The sequence below is a fragment of the Anastrepha ludens genome, chromosome 5 (assembly GCF_028408465.1).
Source record: "Anastrepha ludens isolate Willacy chromosome 5, idAnaLude1.1, whole genome shotgun sequence".
In the NCBI taxonomy this organism is placed as follows: Eukaryota; Metazoa; Arthropoda; class Insecta; order Diptera; family Tephritidae; genus Anastrepha; species Anastrepha ludens.
The window spans coordinates 126,909,644-126,929,799 of NC_071501.1; the positions used below are offsets into that span (position 1 = coordinate 126,909,644).

At 34.9% G+C, this 20,156-nt stretch overlaps 1 protein-coding gene across 8 annotated transcripts in view; it reads right to left on the reverse strand.

The window, feature by feature from the left end:
• Positions 1 to 19,748, reverse strand: part of LOC128862684 (ATP-binding cassette sub-family G member 4) — a 35,876-nt gene extending 16,128 nt beyond the window's left edge. The window contains exons 1-3 of one of the 8 annotated variants that reach the window (XM_054101336.1): positions 19,612 to 19,748; positions 1,319 to 1,443; positions 33 to 659 (exon numbers count right to left, since the gene is read on the reverse strand). In XM_054101336.1, coding sequence (XP_053957311.1) covers positions 33 to 600 — 568 coding nt within the window. In that variant the 5' untranslated portion in view covers positions 601 to 659; positions 1,319 to 1,443; positions 19,612 to 19,748. The other 7 variants (XM_054101339.1, XM_054101334.1, XM_054101335.1 and 4 more) reach the window with 7 other exon arrangements.
• Between the last annotated feature and the right edge of the window lie 408 nt (positions 19,749 to 20,156).

Sequence of the window (20,156 nt, forward strand, 5' to 3'; positions counted from 1 at the left end):
TTATTTGACTTATATTCATAAGTAGTACTAACCTCTTTGGAAGAAACCTGTGTTGACACCATAGCAAATGTTTTCAAAACTTAAATTTAACATCTTAATTTGCGCTTGGTGCTCATATGTTAACGATCCAGATGTCGTTGTTGCCACCGGAGGGACAGTGTCGTATTTAAAATCTTGTCTCATCCCACTCGGAGTTGCAATCCCAGCATTCGAAATTATTGCATTGTTAGTTTCGGCGAACTCGTATTCAAGCTCTGCATTATTTGAAAATTGCGTAAGCTTATCTCCCGCACAATTCGCCTTTTTACTGCCACACTTTCGCTCTGTTACCGGTGTGATAGGCCTTTTCGCTGTCTCAGTGACGATACTTTTGGAGCAGTGGCTGTCGTTTGTCTGTGGCTGTACTTTTGTCAGGTTGGTTATTTTTATGATGCCATCCCGAGCAACTTCGCCACTGTTCATTGCTTTACTGTTGCTGTTGCTGCTGGTATCGCTGTTACTCCCGTCGCTGTTATTTCGCGTAAACGTTGTCGCACCGTTTGTTGTATTAGAAAGTTCGATAGCAGAGAATAATCCAAAGTTTATGTTTGGCGTAGACATTTCAGGTTGGTTTTTATATTCTTTAAACTTTGTGGACTTCTTTATGTTTAATTAACAGCCTGCCAAATTGAAGTGAGCTTTATTTAGAGAACACTAATTTAGTAATTGTACACGTGTACGAATTTACAAGCTAATGCGCTCATGTACCCTAAAAATTCTGATTTTGAAGGCGTGAATCAAACTAATTTTGGCACTTGTGCGCACATACAATACATATGTACATGCACACATACAATTGCATGCACATTTTATTTATGGGAAGTAATTTTACACATACTCGTATAACCAGAAGCTATAACAAGTAGATATATGATAAAAATATTGAATGTTCGTTTTTGGAATTTTTCATTGAATGAATAAAAATTTTTACTGAAATGTATGTACGTATGTTGTTGTTGTTGTAGCACTGCCATTAGGACTGCGACAGGATGTCTCTTGATGTCCCCACTTCAATATCTACACGAAGATGCCCATATGCTCCCTGTAAAGAATCACAATAAACTGCTCAGCAAGCAGTTCCTGTTAGTTCAAGGCCAATCTTCCTATTCGCCTTTGTTTTGCAGTTTTATCCTTTGTTTATATTTTTAATGGATTTCAATAATGAAAATACCTACTACTACTACATATCCATGTGTATGTAGTACATACATCAAGAGCGGAACTCACCTATTTTAAAATGCATGGAAAATTTACATATTTAAAATACATAAATACTTACTTATGTATCCTGTTCCTGGCATAAATGTGTATGCAACCATAGTGAGTGTGCGAAATATGCATACTTATGTGCAGGGGTCACAGGTTATTTGATAGCGTATTTCATTTACCGCAATATTTTCTAAGCTAAAATAAATACTGAACATTTTTTAATACGCATTTATATTTCTACATACATATATGCATTTGCGTTGCAAGTGCGTAATTGCAACTACGGCTGAAATATGTATGTCGGTCACTGATTATTTGATACAGGCATTTCTGCACCGCATAACGGGAACTGTAGTTTGATGTCTATGCTTCTTGATAACATTTATGGTTATTATCAAATAATTCCTGGTAGAGATCGTCATACAGCAATACAACAACGAGAACTGGTTTTACACCATTACAAAATGGTAAATCGGTCGGAAAAATTTGGTGAAATAGTCAACTTTAGTGCCTTTACTTTGCAACACATCATTGAGCGAATTGTCATAATACTAGAGTGGAAAATAAAATTCAAAGTACCTCAAACACAACTTTTAATGGCTCCGGCGAGCATTACATTGTTCAAAAAGTGAGGATGGATCCCAAAGTTGGATTCCCAGCCTGAAAGTTGGCTGTAGATGTGAAGCAGGAATTAGGATATGGGAACTTCCACAGAAAAGTCTACCTTAACCGAAAACCTAGACTATGATTAAACAAAAAAAAATCCTTGATTTATTAAGGAAAACTATTTAAAAATCATAAAAGTTATATTTTCAAAATTTTCCTTAATTGCGTTCTTGAGTTATCGGAACAAAAATTTCATGTTCACTTGGTGATCAGTTTTTTTATTTACAAGAGCGTTTTCTCTTTGCTGTTTAAATTTCTAAGAGTAACTCTGCAATTCAACTCTAATAGCTACAATTTGGCAATGACAACAACTAGGCGTAAAACCAATGTAAAAGAGCAGTCACGTTTCAATTAACGGTAAATTTTGCATTTACTTTTAAAAGATATTCATCAATAACGTCACGCCATACAGATGCTATTTAGTCTTATTATAACTGCGCTGGCGATTATAGATGCAAATAATTTGGTATTTTAATAAAAGTTGATAAAGTTTACAAATTAAATTAAAAATTACGCCATTTAAGCAAGGAATTTCTGTCGTATTTAGCTTCAAAGTTTCGTAACGTCACGCCATATTGTAAGTAATTTTCTCGATAGGTAATGGCTTTTTCTGAATTATAATTCAATCATGTCTTATGTACATGGATTCTTCGAGTAACTGTAAAAAATACTCAAAGTGCTATAGGGAAAAACTAAAAACTGACCCACTGAGGCTAGAGAGAAGCCGTTTAAAAGCAAAAGAGAGGGCATCAAAGTACAGAAAAAGGTTAGAATCCAGCAAGCATAAAAGTAATGCAATAAGAAAACAAAATTGTAAAAGACAACAAGCATTTCGCCTGAGAAAGAAAAATGAATGTGCCAAAGAATATAGCCCTGAAGCCAATCAGCCCTATAAATGCAGGCAAACAATAGGAAAGGCATTAAAAAAAGCCAAAACTGCTTTGCCGGCCGACCCACAGAAAAAAAGGTATATTGTTGATTTGTTATACAAAAGAGATGATTAGTGTCTAAACCGCAGGTAGAAAGGACACATTGATTGTCGATGGGGAAGTATTGGCAAAGCGTTTTATGGTGCTATCTGTTGCAGAGTCGTACGAACTCTACAAATTGGAGAAAACTACTAATTTCGTTAGCAAGTCTGCATTTTACGAATTGCGACCAAAACATGTGCAACTATCATGCAAGATACCACATAATATGTGTGTTTGTAAGCATCACGCCAATTTTGCATTTGTTTTGGAAAGCAGTGCAGATTTTATAAAATCTTTTTCATCCAACTTTGAAAAATTTCTCGAATCTGCTTGTTGCAACATTAAAAACGAAAAATGTATGATGAACAAGTGCAAACATTGTGTTCAGGATGTAAGAAATGAATTAGTGCCCTTAAAATATTGGCCATTGATGGATGAATCTGTTAAATGGAAACATTGGCGCAAAGTTGAAGACCGCATTGCTTTGACATACACCGAAGGATCTTTGTCTGATCTTTTGTACGAACTACAATAGATGCCCAGTTACCTTTGTTTAAACGCCACTTTTTTTATTAAACGTTCCCAACAAAACTATTTCGAAAGCAAAAAAAATGGCATTAGCTCCGACGATCTAATTCTTCAAATTGACTTCGCAGAGAATTATAGGTTAACTTGTCAAAATGAGGTGCAAAGCGCACATTTTAGCTACCGTCAAGTTACCATTTTCACTTGCGTTGCTTGGCTGGTTGGCGAAGTAAAATCGTACTCTATAATCAGTGACAAACTCACTCACAATAAATTCGATGTGTGCTGTTTTTTAACAAAACAAAAAAGAACATGGGCAATTTCAAAATATTTATATTTTTTCGGATGGAAGTAGCTCTCAGTTTAAAAATAAGTATATTTCGCGAAGCCTGCCAGATTTTGTTTTTGAATTTGGTTGCAAAGTTTTAGAGTGGAATTATTTTGCAACTTCTCATGGTAAAGGTGCGGTCGATGGCGTAGGAGCAACGATAAAACGAAAAGTTTGGCAGGTAACAAAAACGAAAAATATAATTTTGGATACTGCAGTTTCTTTTTACCAATGTGCTCGAAATCATATATTTGGAGTTAACTTAGTCCCACACAGTAAATAGAAGAGTTTTCTGTTTTGCTAATAGAAAAGTGGAATGAGTTGCCGAAAATTTCTGGAATACATAAAATTCATCATTTATCAAGCAGCGAAGACAGGCAAATAAAAGCAGCCGAGACTGCGTTTTCACATAAAAGTGTTGTATAATAATAAAATTAACTTGGAGTATTTAAATAAACAAAATCGTATTTTTGACAAAAAATTCATGTTTTATTTTTAAACGTCAAAAGTTATGTGCCTATTTATTTGGTTTATTTTCTCAAAACATCAAAATCACAGCGCTAACCCGAATTGAATATCTACATACACCCCTTCTATTTGAAATTTCTACAAAAAATCTAAAAATTGGTATATCAACAAAAAAAAGAGGTTGTCTGTAAAGTCGGTTTACTGACGATAGTTTAACGTGACAACGTCATAAGAAAATATTGATGGAATGGTTGCAATTTTCAAAACAAAATTTTAATTTTATTTGTTTGATAGATATTTTGTATGGATATGGAGGCGGAGGTAAATGGAATTGCAATGGAATAAGTCAAGTTACATTTACGCAAACGTGAAAAATGACGAAACATTTATCAAATTCATGAAAGATATCTTCAATTTCGATTGTGCATCAGACGTTAATAAGTCAACAACACTAAGAGGCATCATCATCGATTTGACTTTCTCAAGACACATTACACTTGAAACACTCCCTTTCATTTCCTATTTTTCCTATCATCGTTTATTCTCAACAGAGAAATGGTTCATTACCATGCACACAGGAAGAAGGCATATGCAAATACAAGTATGTGAATTTATATACAAATGCGCATATACATACATATATATGCTCACTCAAGTAGGACAGAGCCAGATGTCGAACTTTGCCGAACGCGGGGACCAATTGTGCTCTTTGTCGTTCGTTCCGCGCTCTCGCTTGCAGTTCAAGCACATTAGCTTACATTTGCTTGCGTACGGAATAGATTCGTATATTTGGTATGTCCATATGACTTACATGCATCTTTACATATAGATTTGTTCTTTTTGAAAATTGCGCGAAATGGTATATGTATATGCATGTTTATATACATATATTAGTATACAACATATCTTATAAGGTATATGGTAAATATTACCATACATTTTTTCCTTCATATATAATAAAAAAATTAATAATAATAACATTAAAACAACAGGTATTATTAACAAACTTGGTTTTATTTTTCAAGTGAATCAAATTAATAATAATCAATAAGAAGGCATATGCAAATACAAATACGTGAATTTACATATGTACATATGCGCATATACATACATATATACGCTCACTTAAGTAGGAGAGAGCAAGATGTCGAACGTTGCCTTTCGTTTGCTTTGTTTGCTTTGTCGTTCGTTGCGCGCTTTCGCTTGCAGTTCATTTAAGGTAACGACAATAAGCAAGGTAACGACAAATGAGCAAGGTAACGGCAAATGAGCAAGGTAACGATAAATAAGCAAGGTAACGACAAATGAGCAAGGTAACACTAATGAGCAAGGTAACGACACATTTTTTCGTGCGTGCAGTCTGTTAAATCGAATTATAAGACGTTATCACGTCAATAATTTATATAAATTTCAGTAACATAACGTCAGGTAACGTCACGCCAGACACTTTGTGTGGTAAAAAAAAACCGAAACCATTTTTTTAAAACAGGAAATCGGAATGTGAACCTTAAATATTTAAATATCCTGACAAAAAGTTTCACTCGAATAGTTCTACAAAATTCGAAGAATTATGCTTTTTCAAAATTCAAGATAAGGGGGACTTTTTGTTTTTTGTAACGTCACGCCACCCTATATATTAGCTTATATTATTTAGTGTTGTTAATAAATTTCGGTAACTTGTTTACTAAAATAAAGTCCCCTTTATTACAATGCAACTATTCATATAAAATGTTTCGAAATGTTAAGTAAAGCATTTTTTTTACATTTTTTTTTACATTTAGTCATACAAATGTCACGTCACGCCAGTTTGGAAATACCCATATATCGGTCAGTCCATAAGTTCGTGCGTATTTTACCCATAATTTCACTTTTGTACGATTTTTGCATACAAAAAATAATTGCATACAAAAAATAATTTCTTTGATATATTGTGCATTCAACAAGTGATTTTAATCGCGGATAGAAGCTCGTGTTGTTAAAAAATAAAATGGAATCTTCGAACGCGTATAAGAGGCATATTTTGTATTTTTTGACGTGATAACGTCTTATAATTCGATTTAACAGGCTGCACGCACGAAAAAATGTGTCGTTACCTTGCTCATTAGTGTTACCTTGCTCATATGTCGTTACCTTGCTCATTAGTGTTACCTTGCTCATATGTCGTTACCTTGCTCATTGCCGTTACCTTGCTCATTTGTCGTTACCTTGCTCATTGCATTGAATGAACTGCAAGCGAAAGCGCGGAACGAACGACAAAGCAAACGAACGGCAACGTTCGACATCTTGCTCTCTCCTACTTAAGTGAGCGTATATATGTATGTATATGCGCATATGTACATATGTAAATTCACGTATTTATATTTGCATATGCCTTCTTATTGATTATTATTAATTTGATTCACTTGAAAAATAAAACCAAGTTTGTTAATAATACCTGTTGTTTTAATGTTATTATTAATAATTTTTTTATTATATATGAAGGAAAAAATGTATGGTAATATTTACCATATACCTTATAAGATATGTTGTATACTAATATATGTATATAAACATGCATATACATATACAATTTCGCGCAATTTTTATTATATATGAAGGAAAAAATGTATGGTAATATTTACCATATACCTTATAAGATATGTTGTATACTAATATATGTATATAAACATGCATATATGGTACATATACAATTTCGCGCAATTTTCAAAAAGAACAAATCTATATGTAAAGATGCATACCAGTCATATGGACATATCAAATATACGAATCTATTCCGTACGCAAGCAAATGTAAGCTAATGTGCTTGAACTGCAAGCGAGAGCGCGGAACGAACGACAAAGAGCACAATCGGCCCCCGCGTTCGGCAACGTTCGACATCTGGCTCTGTCCTACTTGAGTGAGCATATATATGTATGTATATGCGCATTTGTATATAAATTCACATACTTGTATTTATTTTATTTATTTATTTATTTATTTATTTAATTAATTAATAGTCTAAAAATACAGTATTTCTTACAGACTATGAAAAACAGATTAATGCTGAATAAATTAATCAAAGTAAAATTAAACTTATAAATTAACTAGTTTCAATTGTAATGAGTGAAAGAAAAAGAATACATTTTTTATAATTTACAGAAGAAGATTAGATTAATACTAAGAATTTAGTTCAACAATTCATTTAGCACCAATTTGAAGTGATTCTTTGTGGAACAGGAATCCAGGCCAGTATGATTTGAAAGCGAATTAAAATCACCCAGAGTTCTAGAAATCGGAGCATTGGAAGCATAATTAGCTCGTGCCATCCCTAACCGGAAAAAATCATGATTCCGTAAACTTCGCTGAGGAATATTGAAATTGATTTTCTCGAGTAGCGATGGGGAGTCAATAACCCCATTTATCAAATCGAAGAGGAAAGTAATGGAGAGAATAGTCCTTCTAATATCTAGTGATTTTAGATTTATAAGCAAGCACCGACTTTTATAGGATGGAATTGGATCAGTGAAATTTAAAGAACGCAATGCATAACGCACAAAAGCTTTCTGGACACGTTCAAACCTACTAATATGACAAGCATAATATGGTCTCCAAATAAAGACGGCATATTCCAACTTGGAACGCACCAGAGACGTATACAACAACTTTAGAGTATATGGATCAACAAAGTCTGAACTAAAACGTCGAATAAACGCAAGTACGGAATAAGACTTTGAAATAGTGTGATTAAAATGTTTTTGAAAAGAGAATTTAGAATCAAATACCACACCAAGATCAGTAATTTCACTTCGATGAGATAAGCTAGAACCACAAATGTGGTAGGAAGTGGGTATAAGAGAACAAGATTTAGAATAAGAAATATAAAAACACTTGCTTATATTTAAATCTAACTTATTTCTTTTACACCAAGAATCAACGTTATCTAGATCAGATTGAAGGTTTAAAGAGTCCACTGTACTTGCAATCCTCGAGTATATCTTTAAATCATCGGCATACAAGAGAAAATTTGCGTTATTAAAACAACTAGAAATGTCATTAATAAAAAGTATAAAAAGTAAGGGGCCCAGTATACTTCCCTGAGGTACACCAGAGGACGCAATGAAAGAAATAGATGACACACCATCAACATTAAAAACACATTTCCGAGAGGAGAGATAGGATTTAATCCATTTTAAAAGAGTGGAATGGAATCCTATGGCACTCAATTTGGAAATTAAAACCCTGTGATTAACCTTATCAAATGCTTTTGAAAAGTCTGTGTACACAGCATCAACTTGAGTTTTTTTTTTAAACGATGATATACAATATTCAGAGAACACAGCAAGATTTGAAACAGTAGATCTACCTTTCATGAAGCCATGTTGGTCTACTGAAATATAACGACTAACTACGAAATAGATTTTATCTTTCACTATTAATTCAAATAATTTTGATACCGTGGATAATTTGGCAATTGGTCTATAATTAGCAATATTGTTTTTATTTCCACTTTTGAATACTGGATTAATGGTTGTTACTTTCCAGGCATCTATGAATTCTCCTCGATCAAGGGATTTGTTAAACATTAACAAAAGTGGATAGGCAATTGCAGAGCAGTTTTTAAGAAGATACGAAGATAGCCCATCTACATCAGTTTTTGTTGATGTTTTGAGTTGCCGAATTCCATCTTCGATATCAGAAAGCGTAAAAGTTAACGAGCCAATATTGATTGAGGAATTCATGCTCGAATGAAACTCATCAATTAAATCAGAGTCTACTTGAAAATTTGAACAAAAAAAATCTGCGAAAAGATTGGCTGCATCTGTAGAAGTATGTGCTTGAGTTTCGTTATAGAAGACAACCGAAGGAATACTTGAGCATGATTTCCTAGATCTAACATAACGCCAGAAGGAACTAGGATTTGATTTAATGTCCGATTCGAACTTGAGAATATAATTTCGCTTTAAGTCCCTATCCAAAGATTTAAGTTCTCTAGAGAACTGTAGATATTTATCTTTATCTGTGAAGGAATGAGAAAACTTAAACTTTTTGAAATATTTATTTCTCAAATTTTTTAGTTTTCTCAGTTCCTTGGTATGCCACGGTACTCTATAACTAGTCCTATTTATCACTGGTATATTATTTTTACAGATATCATTTATATTATGCTTGAAAATATCATAACAATTGGCAACTTCAACCCCAGTAAATAAAGAATCCCAGTCTATAATATCAACTGCTGAATTAATTATATTAAAATCAAAGTTTTTAAAACAAAAATTGGAAGTCACATTCTCAAAATAAAAATCATTAAACTCATAGAATTCTATATGAAGGACAAGTGGTACATGATGCAGACCAGGAGTAGACAGAGGGTCTACACATTCAATTAAAGAAAAATTTATATTGTCAGTAATGAAAATGAGATCGAGAATTCGAGAAAGACTATTTGAGAAATTATTTATCTGAACCAGTCCAAAACTTAAAAAATTATCAATCAAATAAATTTCAGATATACTACTAACATTGTTAGGACATAATGCAGTACTATCATCTAAACTAGACCATTCAATATTACTCAGATTGAAGTCCCCAAGAACACAAAAGTTGCCATTATTTGAGGTTAGAGCTAAAACATTATCCACATGTGCTTTATACAGTGTATCAATACTTGACGGAGGAATATATGACGCACAAATCAATATATTTGAAGCACCATGCACAGAGACACACAGCTGATCCAGGAGTGTATCATTGTTTTTCAGAGATACTAGTGATGAGCTATACTTCCGTTGAACAGCTATTAAAACCCCTCCACCTCTGCAGAGACCAGTTTTCTCGACATCACGGTCTTTACGATAGACATGGTATAAATTTGGATCAAAAAACTCATTATCGAAAAAGTTCTCATTTAACCATGTCTCGATGAGAACAAAAATATCATAGTCCATGTGCGAACTAAACGCTAAAAGTTGATTAGATTTAGTTCTCAATCCAGAAACATTTTGAAAGTACAATTTTAAATTTTTTTGGCCATTATTGAGAGCACAATTTTTTATTGCTGATGCTTTGGTGAATCGTTTTTTTGAAAAAAATGAAAAGGTCGGATTTTTACACTCTCTGGCCATATGTCCGCATTGAGCACCTTTTCAAAAGAGCATTCTGATACTCCCAATTTAAAATTAATTTTTCTAAGTGTATTTAATTCCGTATCTTTTTTAACAAGTTTGTAGCATACCAAAGACTTAGTTTCAATTTCAGCATGCTTCGACACATAAGTCAAAATATCAGTTTCATTGACATTGGGCGAGAATGATGACAAGTGTAGCCATTTAAATATTGGGACCACTTGTAGCTCATTAGACGTAGCAGCAGAGTTCAGCGCATTGTTTTCATGGTCAGTAGGCGGACAACGAACAGAAAGAGGAGAGAGCAAGGAGCTCGCATATTTTGAATTTCCACTACCGAGAACGCTAGCAGAGTTAGCAACAATGCTTTTGAGATTTTTTACCTCAGTTGTTAATGTAGCGAGAGCGACATCTTTTGCTTCAAGCTTAGAATGCAATGAGCGAATTTCTGCAAGAAGATCATCTGATTTTTGCATTGTTTGTTTTTTTTCTTCACGCAGAGCATTTACAGCAGATAGTATGCGACTGTTTTCCGTTCTAAGCGCAGCTAGTTCTTTAACAACAACAAGCAATGTAATTTGTTGCTTATTATTGTGCACATTTGTATCATCATGATTATTATTTTTTGTTTCGGCCGAAAGTACTGATAATGTTTGACACCTAATGGAAGAGCGTCTATCAGCAGAGCAGGTCTTGCAGAGATACGGTTTATCAGATGAGAGCAAGAAATCTACATCTGCCTGTAGTAAACCAACACAATCAAGGTGAAAGAACTCTTGACATTCAGCACACTGCACTTTCGGTTGAGGACGATCAACTTTTTGTCCACATACACACGGCATATTTGTCTTGTTTTTTATTTAGTTTTTTATTTACACTAATTTGAATTTAGTTCAGACTATAATAAATATAGCTTAAAGTCACTGTCTTTTAATTTTTGATATTAACACTAAAATGCCATTTTATATTATGTCGAAATAACTTTTGTATAGCAAAAATACAGAGCGATTAGAAAAACACGTCCGACATATACCGCATACTCTCGATTATATGCCTTCTTCCTGTGTGCATGGTAATGAACCATTTCTCTGTTGAGAATAAACGATGATAGGAAAAATAGGAAATGAAAGGGAGTGTTTCAAGTGTAACGTGTCTTGAGAAAGTCAAATCGATGATGATGCCTCTTAGTGTTGTTGACTTATTAACGTCTGATGCACAATCGAAATTGAAGATATCTTTCATGAATTTGATAAATGTTTCGTCATTTTTCACGTTTGTGTAAATGTAACTTGACTTATTCCATTGCAATTCCATTTACCTCCTCCTCTATATCCATACAAAATATCTATCAAACAAATAAAATTTAAATTTTGTTTTGAAATTGGATGAAATTATGATGTTGTCACGTTAAACTATCGTCAGTAAACCGACTTTACAGACAACCTCTTTTTTTTTTATAAAAGTGAAAGTGAAATAAACACTGTTCACGGAGAGGATACCGTAAGTGTAAGGACTGTGCAAAAGTGGTTTTCAAAATTCCGAAGTGGTAACTGCGACGTGGAGGATGCCCCGCGCGCTGGACGTCCAGAAGTCTTTAACTCCGACGCCTTACTTGAACTCGTGGAAGCTGAGCCAAATTAGACAGTCGATATGATAGCTCAGAGGTTCCATTCATCGCATGGTTCACAGGCACCTGGTTCAGTTGGGAAAGGTTTCAAAGCTGGGAAAATGGGTTCCGCATAGACTTTCCGTCGCCAACATTCAGCAGAGAGTGAATGTGTGTTCCCAGATGCTGCAACGGCTTGAAAATGAAAGTTTTTTGAACCGTATCGTTACTGGTAATGAAAAATGTTCAATAACTTTGTTGTTACTTTCACATGCAAATTTTTTTGTCAAGCGAGCAGAGCCCAAACATAGCGAGCAGAGAAGTGGTGAATCAAGGGCGCTTATTTTTTCCTATGCATGCTTATAATTAACAAACTTCGTCTTTCGTCATTCGTACGTAGCATTCGTCATCTTTGTTTTGATTACTTTTGCATATATGCGTCGTACTTTGGCATTTTTATTTTGCTATTTCTCCCATTTGCCTTTGTTTTTATTTAGTTTCATTCATTGCACTTGCACTCGTATTGGTAGAGCCAGTGCAACAGCTGAGTACTGGAGGGAAGGGGGACGGCTGAATTTTTATGTTTTCAGCGTCAGAGCTTGTTTCCTATCTCTGAATCTCTGTACATGTATAGAGCATGTGTAGAAATTTACTTTTGTACATACGGTATACTCGTATATGTGTGTGTAAGTGTATTGGTGCAAGATTAACATATTCGACAGACGCTCATAATTTCTGTCAGCAAGACCCGATTTACACGAGGAGACATCTGGAAGGGAAACATTTTGTTCAAGGGCGAAGGACGGTCGGGGAAGAGAGAAGGGATTTTGTCTCCCGTACTCGGCGACACGCTTTGCTCTTCTTATTCGTATTTATTATCTTAAAGCAATTTTTGACAGTTGCTTCATTCATGTAAATCGGGACTAAGTGCTCTCGTGCTCCATAAAACAGAGTGCATTCTGTTTGATTGCAGCCCAAGAGTAAGAACGAAAACATATCTCCGAGTTGTATACAAAGCTTTTGTCGTAAGTTTTAAAATGGGGTTTTCTTTGATCTGGTTATTCTCTTTTAATTTAAATGTGCAGTCAAGTGATTTTAATAAGCAAATTGCAGAGAACGTTAAATATAGAGAAGTCTCAATGACTGAAATGGCAGCACTTTTCAGGGGTACTCGTTTTGCGCGCGTGGTACACAACAGCGACATTTTTCACAGAACGTTAACAGAAATATGCTCAACTGCAGAAATTTAACAGCTTTTGAGAATTAAGAGCTTTTTTTTTGGAAACTTTCCGTTTTGTACCAAAGTTAGGTTACAGGTGCTTTTTGTCTCTTTATTTGCATGAAAATTCATTTTTGAATTTGAATTGATTTTGCGTAATTTGCGCCAAAATTTCCATGTCAAACCAAAAGAGTCTAATGAACTTTAGTTTGAGAAAAACTTTTGATTGACGTCGCGCAATTTTCAAACGCTTTCGATTTTCCGAATTTTTTTAAACTTTTTCGATTTAAAAATGAGCAGAACGTGTCGTGTGCGCGGGTGTTATTTAAAAAACAGTGAAGTGAAATTATTTTCTTTCCCACAGGACCCCATATTAGCAGACAAATGGAGGGAGAATTTACATATTGCCAGGACGGAACATCTTCCATCCCACAACTCATTTGTGTGTGTAAAACACTTTGAGGCATGTGTTGTGGGGGGACAATGTTTGAAAAAGGGTGCCATCCCCACCCTTCGTTTAGGTAAGTTTTTGCGCAATACATAAGTAGGTATGTGTGTTTTTATATTTCGCTAAAGCGAACCTACAAGAATATCAAACACACATACCTACATATGTATTGCATGCATTTGATATAACATTAGGGTGGATAGGTTTTATTGCATACATTTGATATAATATTAGGGTGGATAGGTTTTATTGAGGGTGAGGTTTGCTAACTGGTAGCATTAGAGTTTTGAGGCAGGAAAGTGGAGGAAGTTAAGAAATTTAAATTATTTTTGAATGTGTATGTGCATATATTTCATAGAAAATAATTTTTTATTAATAACCATAATATTACAATACCCGGCATCCGTTACTATGCCTTGTTGAATAAAATCAAAACAACCAATCAGAAAAATATCAAGCAAAATTATTTTTATTAATTTTCTATCTCAAACCGTTTTTGAACTTTGCATTTGAACAGCTTATGCGGATTGTGAAGTCTAGAGTGTGCTATAAATAGTGGGAAATAGGGAAAACTAAGAGTGTTTAGATTAAATTTAAGCAAATATTATTTATTTATTATTATTTATTATTACTAAGTCAAAACATACAACCATAGGTTATTTTTACAATGATTGACCTTAAGAATAGTTTACATAAAAAGATAAACAGTAAAATCAAAATTAAAATTAAAATTACAGATAGTAGTAAAGATAAAGTATTAAAAGGAAAGTAAGGTAAAAATAGTAGTAGTAGGAGTAGGGACTAATAGGAAGAGATTTAAAGTACATTCAGCAATATTCGATTATATTAGTGATGAATGAGAGTGGCGGCGCGGCCTGGGGGCTGTGGGAAGAGAGTTCCATCATAAAAACATGCCTATAACCTTCTTTGAATTATTATACGTTTATATTATATTATAAAATAAATTTTCTTAATAGGGCACGACGATGACCCTACATACAGCTGTACAATTCCAAAAAAGCAACGGAGCTGTTGCGTGGTAGGATGCGTGGTGGAAAAGGGTCATACGTTGTACGAATTTCCTCGACGAGGAGAGGCTCGAATTAGTTGGGCCCTGGCTTGCAACGTGCAACCAGCAGATTCTGACAGGCTATATGTTTGTAAGCGCCACTTTAGTCCAGAGCAAGTAACTCGTTATAAAGTTTTAGATGGGGCTGTTCCATCTTTAAGATTAGAGCCAGTTACTAGAAGTCGCTCACCTAGTACTGGCTCTGATTGGGTTTGCCCGCCCGTTACTAAAGTGTACGTAAATCGTACAGTAGGTGTAGGTGTAGCAAATGATCTCACGTTAGAAGAATTCGAAAAATATTCTATGCTAGAGGAAACAAGGCAGGTACCCAAAAACAAAAACATCTGTGAGGACTTAGAAATCACAAGCAGTAGCGAACGATTTGCTCAGGCTGCTCGTTATTATCGGAGCAATGAAATAAAATTAAAAAAAAGAATTCAAGAGTTAGAAGCAGAAAATGAGAAGCTACTGCAAAAATATAAATATTTGTGTACTCGTGCAGTTCTTGCGGAAGAAACTTCAAGCAGTGATGCTGTAACTTTCGCAAGAATGATCGTCAGTGGCCAAAAAAATCGTTATAGCGAGGAGGAAAAGACATTGGCTCAAAACATCAATTATATGTCCTCCAAAGCATATACGTTTATGCGTGACGATCTAGGTTTTGCTTTGCCCCATAAATCATCCCTTTCGCGTTGGCGCCCCATCAAATATGTTGTTCCGGGGTTCGATGCCAATGTCTGTGATAATTTAGAAAAAAATGTTTCAAATATGTCCGACACCGAACGCATAAGCGTTCTATTATTCGATGAAATTATCATCAAGTCGGACTTGAGCTATAATAAAGCTAGAGATGTTATCGATGGGTTTGTAGACCATGGGGAAGGTCAACGCGAAAACAAAATTGGGAATAAATGTTTATTTTTTATGGTTAAGGGATTGTGCTCCAAATGGAAATACGTGTTTTCGTATTATATCTCCAGTGGTGGTATACGTACGGAGACATTGATGTCCATTTTGGACAAAAATGTCGCACAACTAAAAAAAATGGGGTTAAATTTGAAAGGTATAGTTTGCGATCAAGGGCCCTCCAACAGTAGTATCTTTAAATCTTTGGGGATTTATGAGGATAGCCCCTTTTACGTGCACGAAGGCACAAAAATTTTTTGCATGTTCGATTACTGTCACTTGATAAAGTCCGTCCGAAATACCTTGATGAAATATGACATCTTAACATCAGATGGAGTGACAAGCTTCAAGGTGATTGAAAAATTGTTTGATATAGATCAAATGAATCCCCATTTTAAAATTTGTCCGAAACTAACGGAGGCCCATATATATCCCAATTTTATGGATAAAATGAGCGTTTCACGCGCGACTCAGGTCCTGAGCAATTCGGTAGCCTCTGGTATCGACATGGCCTTGTCCCAAAATTTATTAGGCAGTGACGACTACGTGATAAAATGCGCTAAGCCCACACAGATGTTCGTTAAAAAAATGAATGATCTGTTCGATGAATTGGATGCAAAAAGATTCCAGTCGAAAAATCCTTCAAAATGTCCGATTAGGCGGGGTGACAGCAAAAAAATTGATAGATTGAATGAACATCTAGATTTTTTGCGGTCATTCCAGTTGCCGGAAAACGCACGCGTGCAGTGCATCGAAGGTTTCCGCATAACGATTTCAGCGATGCAAATGTTATGCGAGGAACTTTTCATTGAGCACAGCTCCCTCAAATTTATTTTCACCGGGAAAATGAATCAAGATGCGTTAGAAAACTTTTTTATCGCATACGAGCTAGTCAGGGTATGAATACCCATCCCTCAGCTCACGAAATTCAATACATAGTTGCGCGACTGATCTCAATGAAAATTTTACGCCAGAGATTTGAGAAGAAAGGTTCTAATTGTACAGATGATGACGATTTAAATTTAGATTGGTATATAGGCCCCGAGGATCGTCATCTTGAGACAGAGGTAGGAGACCAGCGAAATGAGGATCTCGTTTTAGAAGAGATTGATGTGGAAGACATACATTTTGCTGAAGAAAGTAATGAAGCTGAGGTACAAGTGCAGCGTTACTTCACAGGCTATGGTATTTACCAGAAAATGCTGTGCAAGTTGAAATGTGAAAAGTGCACCCACGCCATGACGAAAACAAAAGGGGAGCTGAAGTTGCATTCAGAAGCCCTGATAAGATCAAAAAACTTCACGGATGACAGCGATTTAAGGCTTGTCAATCCTGAAGACAGGGTTTTCGAAGTGTGTCGACTCCAAATGGTGTGGTACCGTCAGCTCTTCGCAAAATATGCCCACATTTCAGGTCTTAGGTGTTTAATGTTGTCCGCTCTAAAAGAAAAAACACAAAAAGTGTTTCCCGACTGGTTTGTAGGATCTGGCGAGTGTAGAGATCATCGCGAGAAGCTATTAGATTTTCTCTTAACTGTCCTTTTATTCAAGAATGCAAAGTGGCTCTTGCGAAATGAGGTCAATAAAGTCAAAGAAAGAAAACTACAAAATAAATTAAAAAAGCTGTAGGTTGTAAGAAGGTTGTAAGCCAGGGCCCCACGAAAAGAGATTCGCCGTTCACACAGGTAATTAATAATCTATTAGCTATCTTTTGCATATGATGATACCTATTCTTTTATTTCAGTGTTTTCCACTTTTCTATATTTCAGGTTTTTTTTTTATTTATATATTTTACAGGTATTTTCCGTTTCAGGTTTTCTCTATTTTTTAGTCTATTTTACAGGTTTCTTTTTTATTTTTTCTTCTCTTTCAGCTAGCACCCGAGCCTAGATTTTTAAGCACTACAATTTTTTCTTAATCATGATGGATTGAGAGTAGTGTTTTAAAAATCAGGTAAATCGCAATGACTTAATCGATGTCAATATCGAAGTCGTGTGAGAAATTGTTATAGTATGAGAACAATTTCGTAATTCGTGCTTTCTCAATTTTATATTTTTTTTTTCATTTCAGGAAATGTAAATACCTATTATTTATAGCATTGTAATATATATACATGTACATATAAGATTACTTAAATTACTTGTGAATAAAAATAAAAAATTAAAATTAAAAAAAATAGTATTTCATTTTCTTAAGGATAACAATATTTATTTGGTGAGAGGATCTTAAAGAAACATATACCAATAATATAATTGACAGGATTTCATTACAATATCAATATATTCGTTCAGCTCAATAAAATAAATATCTGCATATGAAAAATCGTTCCTATGGACATGCAAAAGCAAACGCGCATATATAGTACATAAATACATACATATGAAGCTGCGAGCACTTGCGACAGAAAAAATATTTCGATTTGCTATTGCTGTCGAGAATTTAGAACACATATTTACATACATATATTGATGCATACATATGTACGGAGCCGCGGCCACTCGACTTGACAAAAATTGAAGATTTACCAAATATTGGCAAATAATTCAACGCGAAATATTACAATATTGACTATTTTCGAATTGACGAGAAAATTGTCATATGGGCATATGAGCATATGAGCTCGAACTTATTGTTATAGAATATTTTGGATTTTTCAGCGTCGTTGCGACTAAAAAAATCTGACCGCTGCGACTGCGCCTATGAATGTATTTTGTTCTTGCAGTCGCTCGGCTTATAATTTTAGCTTTGGAAACATACGCGTGCAGAGGCATAAAGCCAGTGCTTTGTGTGTGCTGTTGTATGTACATACATATGTATGTATATACTAATAAGCATAGTTTTGCTGGGAGTCGAGAATGTATGTATATGTATGTACGGACATACATACAATAGGGCATCAATATGCCAATACGTGGTATCGGGTACTTTTTCCCCCGGGCCCGGGGTTTTCAGAGGGGACCGGACTCGAGATTATACGTATTTATATGAATTAGACATCATTTGAAAGGGCCCGGATTTTCCCCCGGGCCCGGATATGCTCTCTACGGCCCTGTAGATTACTAAATCTTTCTTCCCTTATATTTCCCAACAGGGTATATGGTGTTTGAATATGCAAACAATTGTTTAAGACTTTTAAGTTTTTACCTATATTTTACGCTACTTCGTCCCACAACTCGCTCTCTTCTACTCACATTCTCATCAAGCTGAATGTATTGGACGGCTCTCTCATTATGCACTGCATACGGATCATACAGAGTTAATATTTCTTCAAGGCCTCTTTTATTGAAATACATTTTGACTCTCTATTCTACACATTTACGTATGATATGTATCCAAGAATGTTAGATTACATTCGTGTTTGTATCTACATTTGGGCATGCAGACATATGTACATATGTATTATGTATTCACTACGTCCAGGGAAACACAATGCAAGCTATTTGCATGGATTATGAGTAAATATCCCGACATCGTTCATCTCATTCGGTTTGAATTAAATTATTAATTTGTGGACCTACATACATACATATGTATGTACACGCATACATACATCGTTTAAGCGTCTTATCGCTTTGCACCGGCAAGAATTATAAAATAGCTACTTATGAACAACAACACAAGTACATCATTTTATTTAATAATTATGCCTAGGTCTGAGTAGAGCAAAGATTCAACACTTTCAATTGATTAGATACACCCATACATATTTGTTTTGACTTCACTGAGAACAAATGGAATATTTTTTAAGAACCGAACCGAATTCAATATTTTATTGATAGAATTAGAATCTTTTTCGAAGCTTTCAACTGCAACTTTGCTATAAGTTTGTACATATGTATGTATATGAATGCTCTTGTACACACAACTATGTTTTTTCACTTGAGGTTACTAATCTTTCGCGCGCATATTTGAGCTGCTGATAGTATACTTTGTTTTAAGTCGTCAAACTGTATGGACTATTATCTTGAGTTTCTCTCATAGGTATGTACACGTACATATATATGTACATTTAAAAATAGTAATAGCTTTTGTTATACGGCGAAAGGCAAAGTACCTTTCAAAATTACTTATCGCCACAATTGCGAGGCACATATGGTATTACCGCGGCAGACACGTCCGATACTTTTCAATGAGATCTCACAAACTAACTTCGACATGCGATAAAGTCTAACAGTCAACTACCCCTGATTGCAGTTGAGGCGCTTTTAGCCGACACTCATCTACAAATACGAGTATTTGTAAACTTGTTCCTCCATGCATGTATGTATATGTGCACCACCAAATAAGAATACCCTGCTGGGAAATCCATTCTATAATTACGAACCGGTGTAAAATTCGTCAAGTCATACCTAGAACAAACTGTGTAGATGAGCAGATTTGACTGCCACGTCATTGAGGCCACTCATCCAATCAATCGTTGTTCAAACGGCAACGCATCAACATGAGTAATGGCACAATATCGGTTTCTTAAGAAACCGCTGTCATAACTTCGGTTAAGTCAACAAATCAGTTGATGTCTGCGAAATTGCTGAGAGTCGGTTAACGGTATGTTGTAGCACTGCTGGCGATTACGTAAAAGTCAATTTTATTTTATTTACG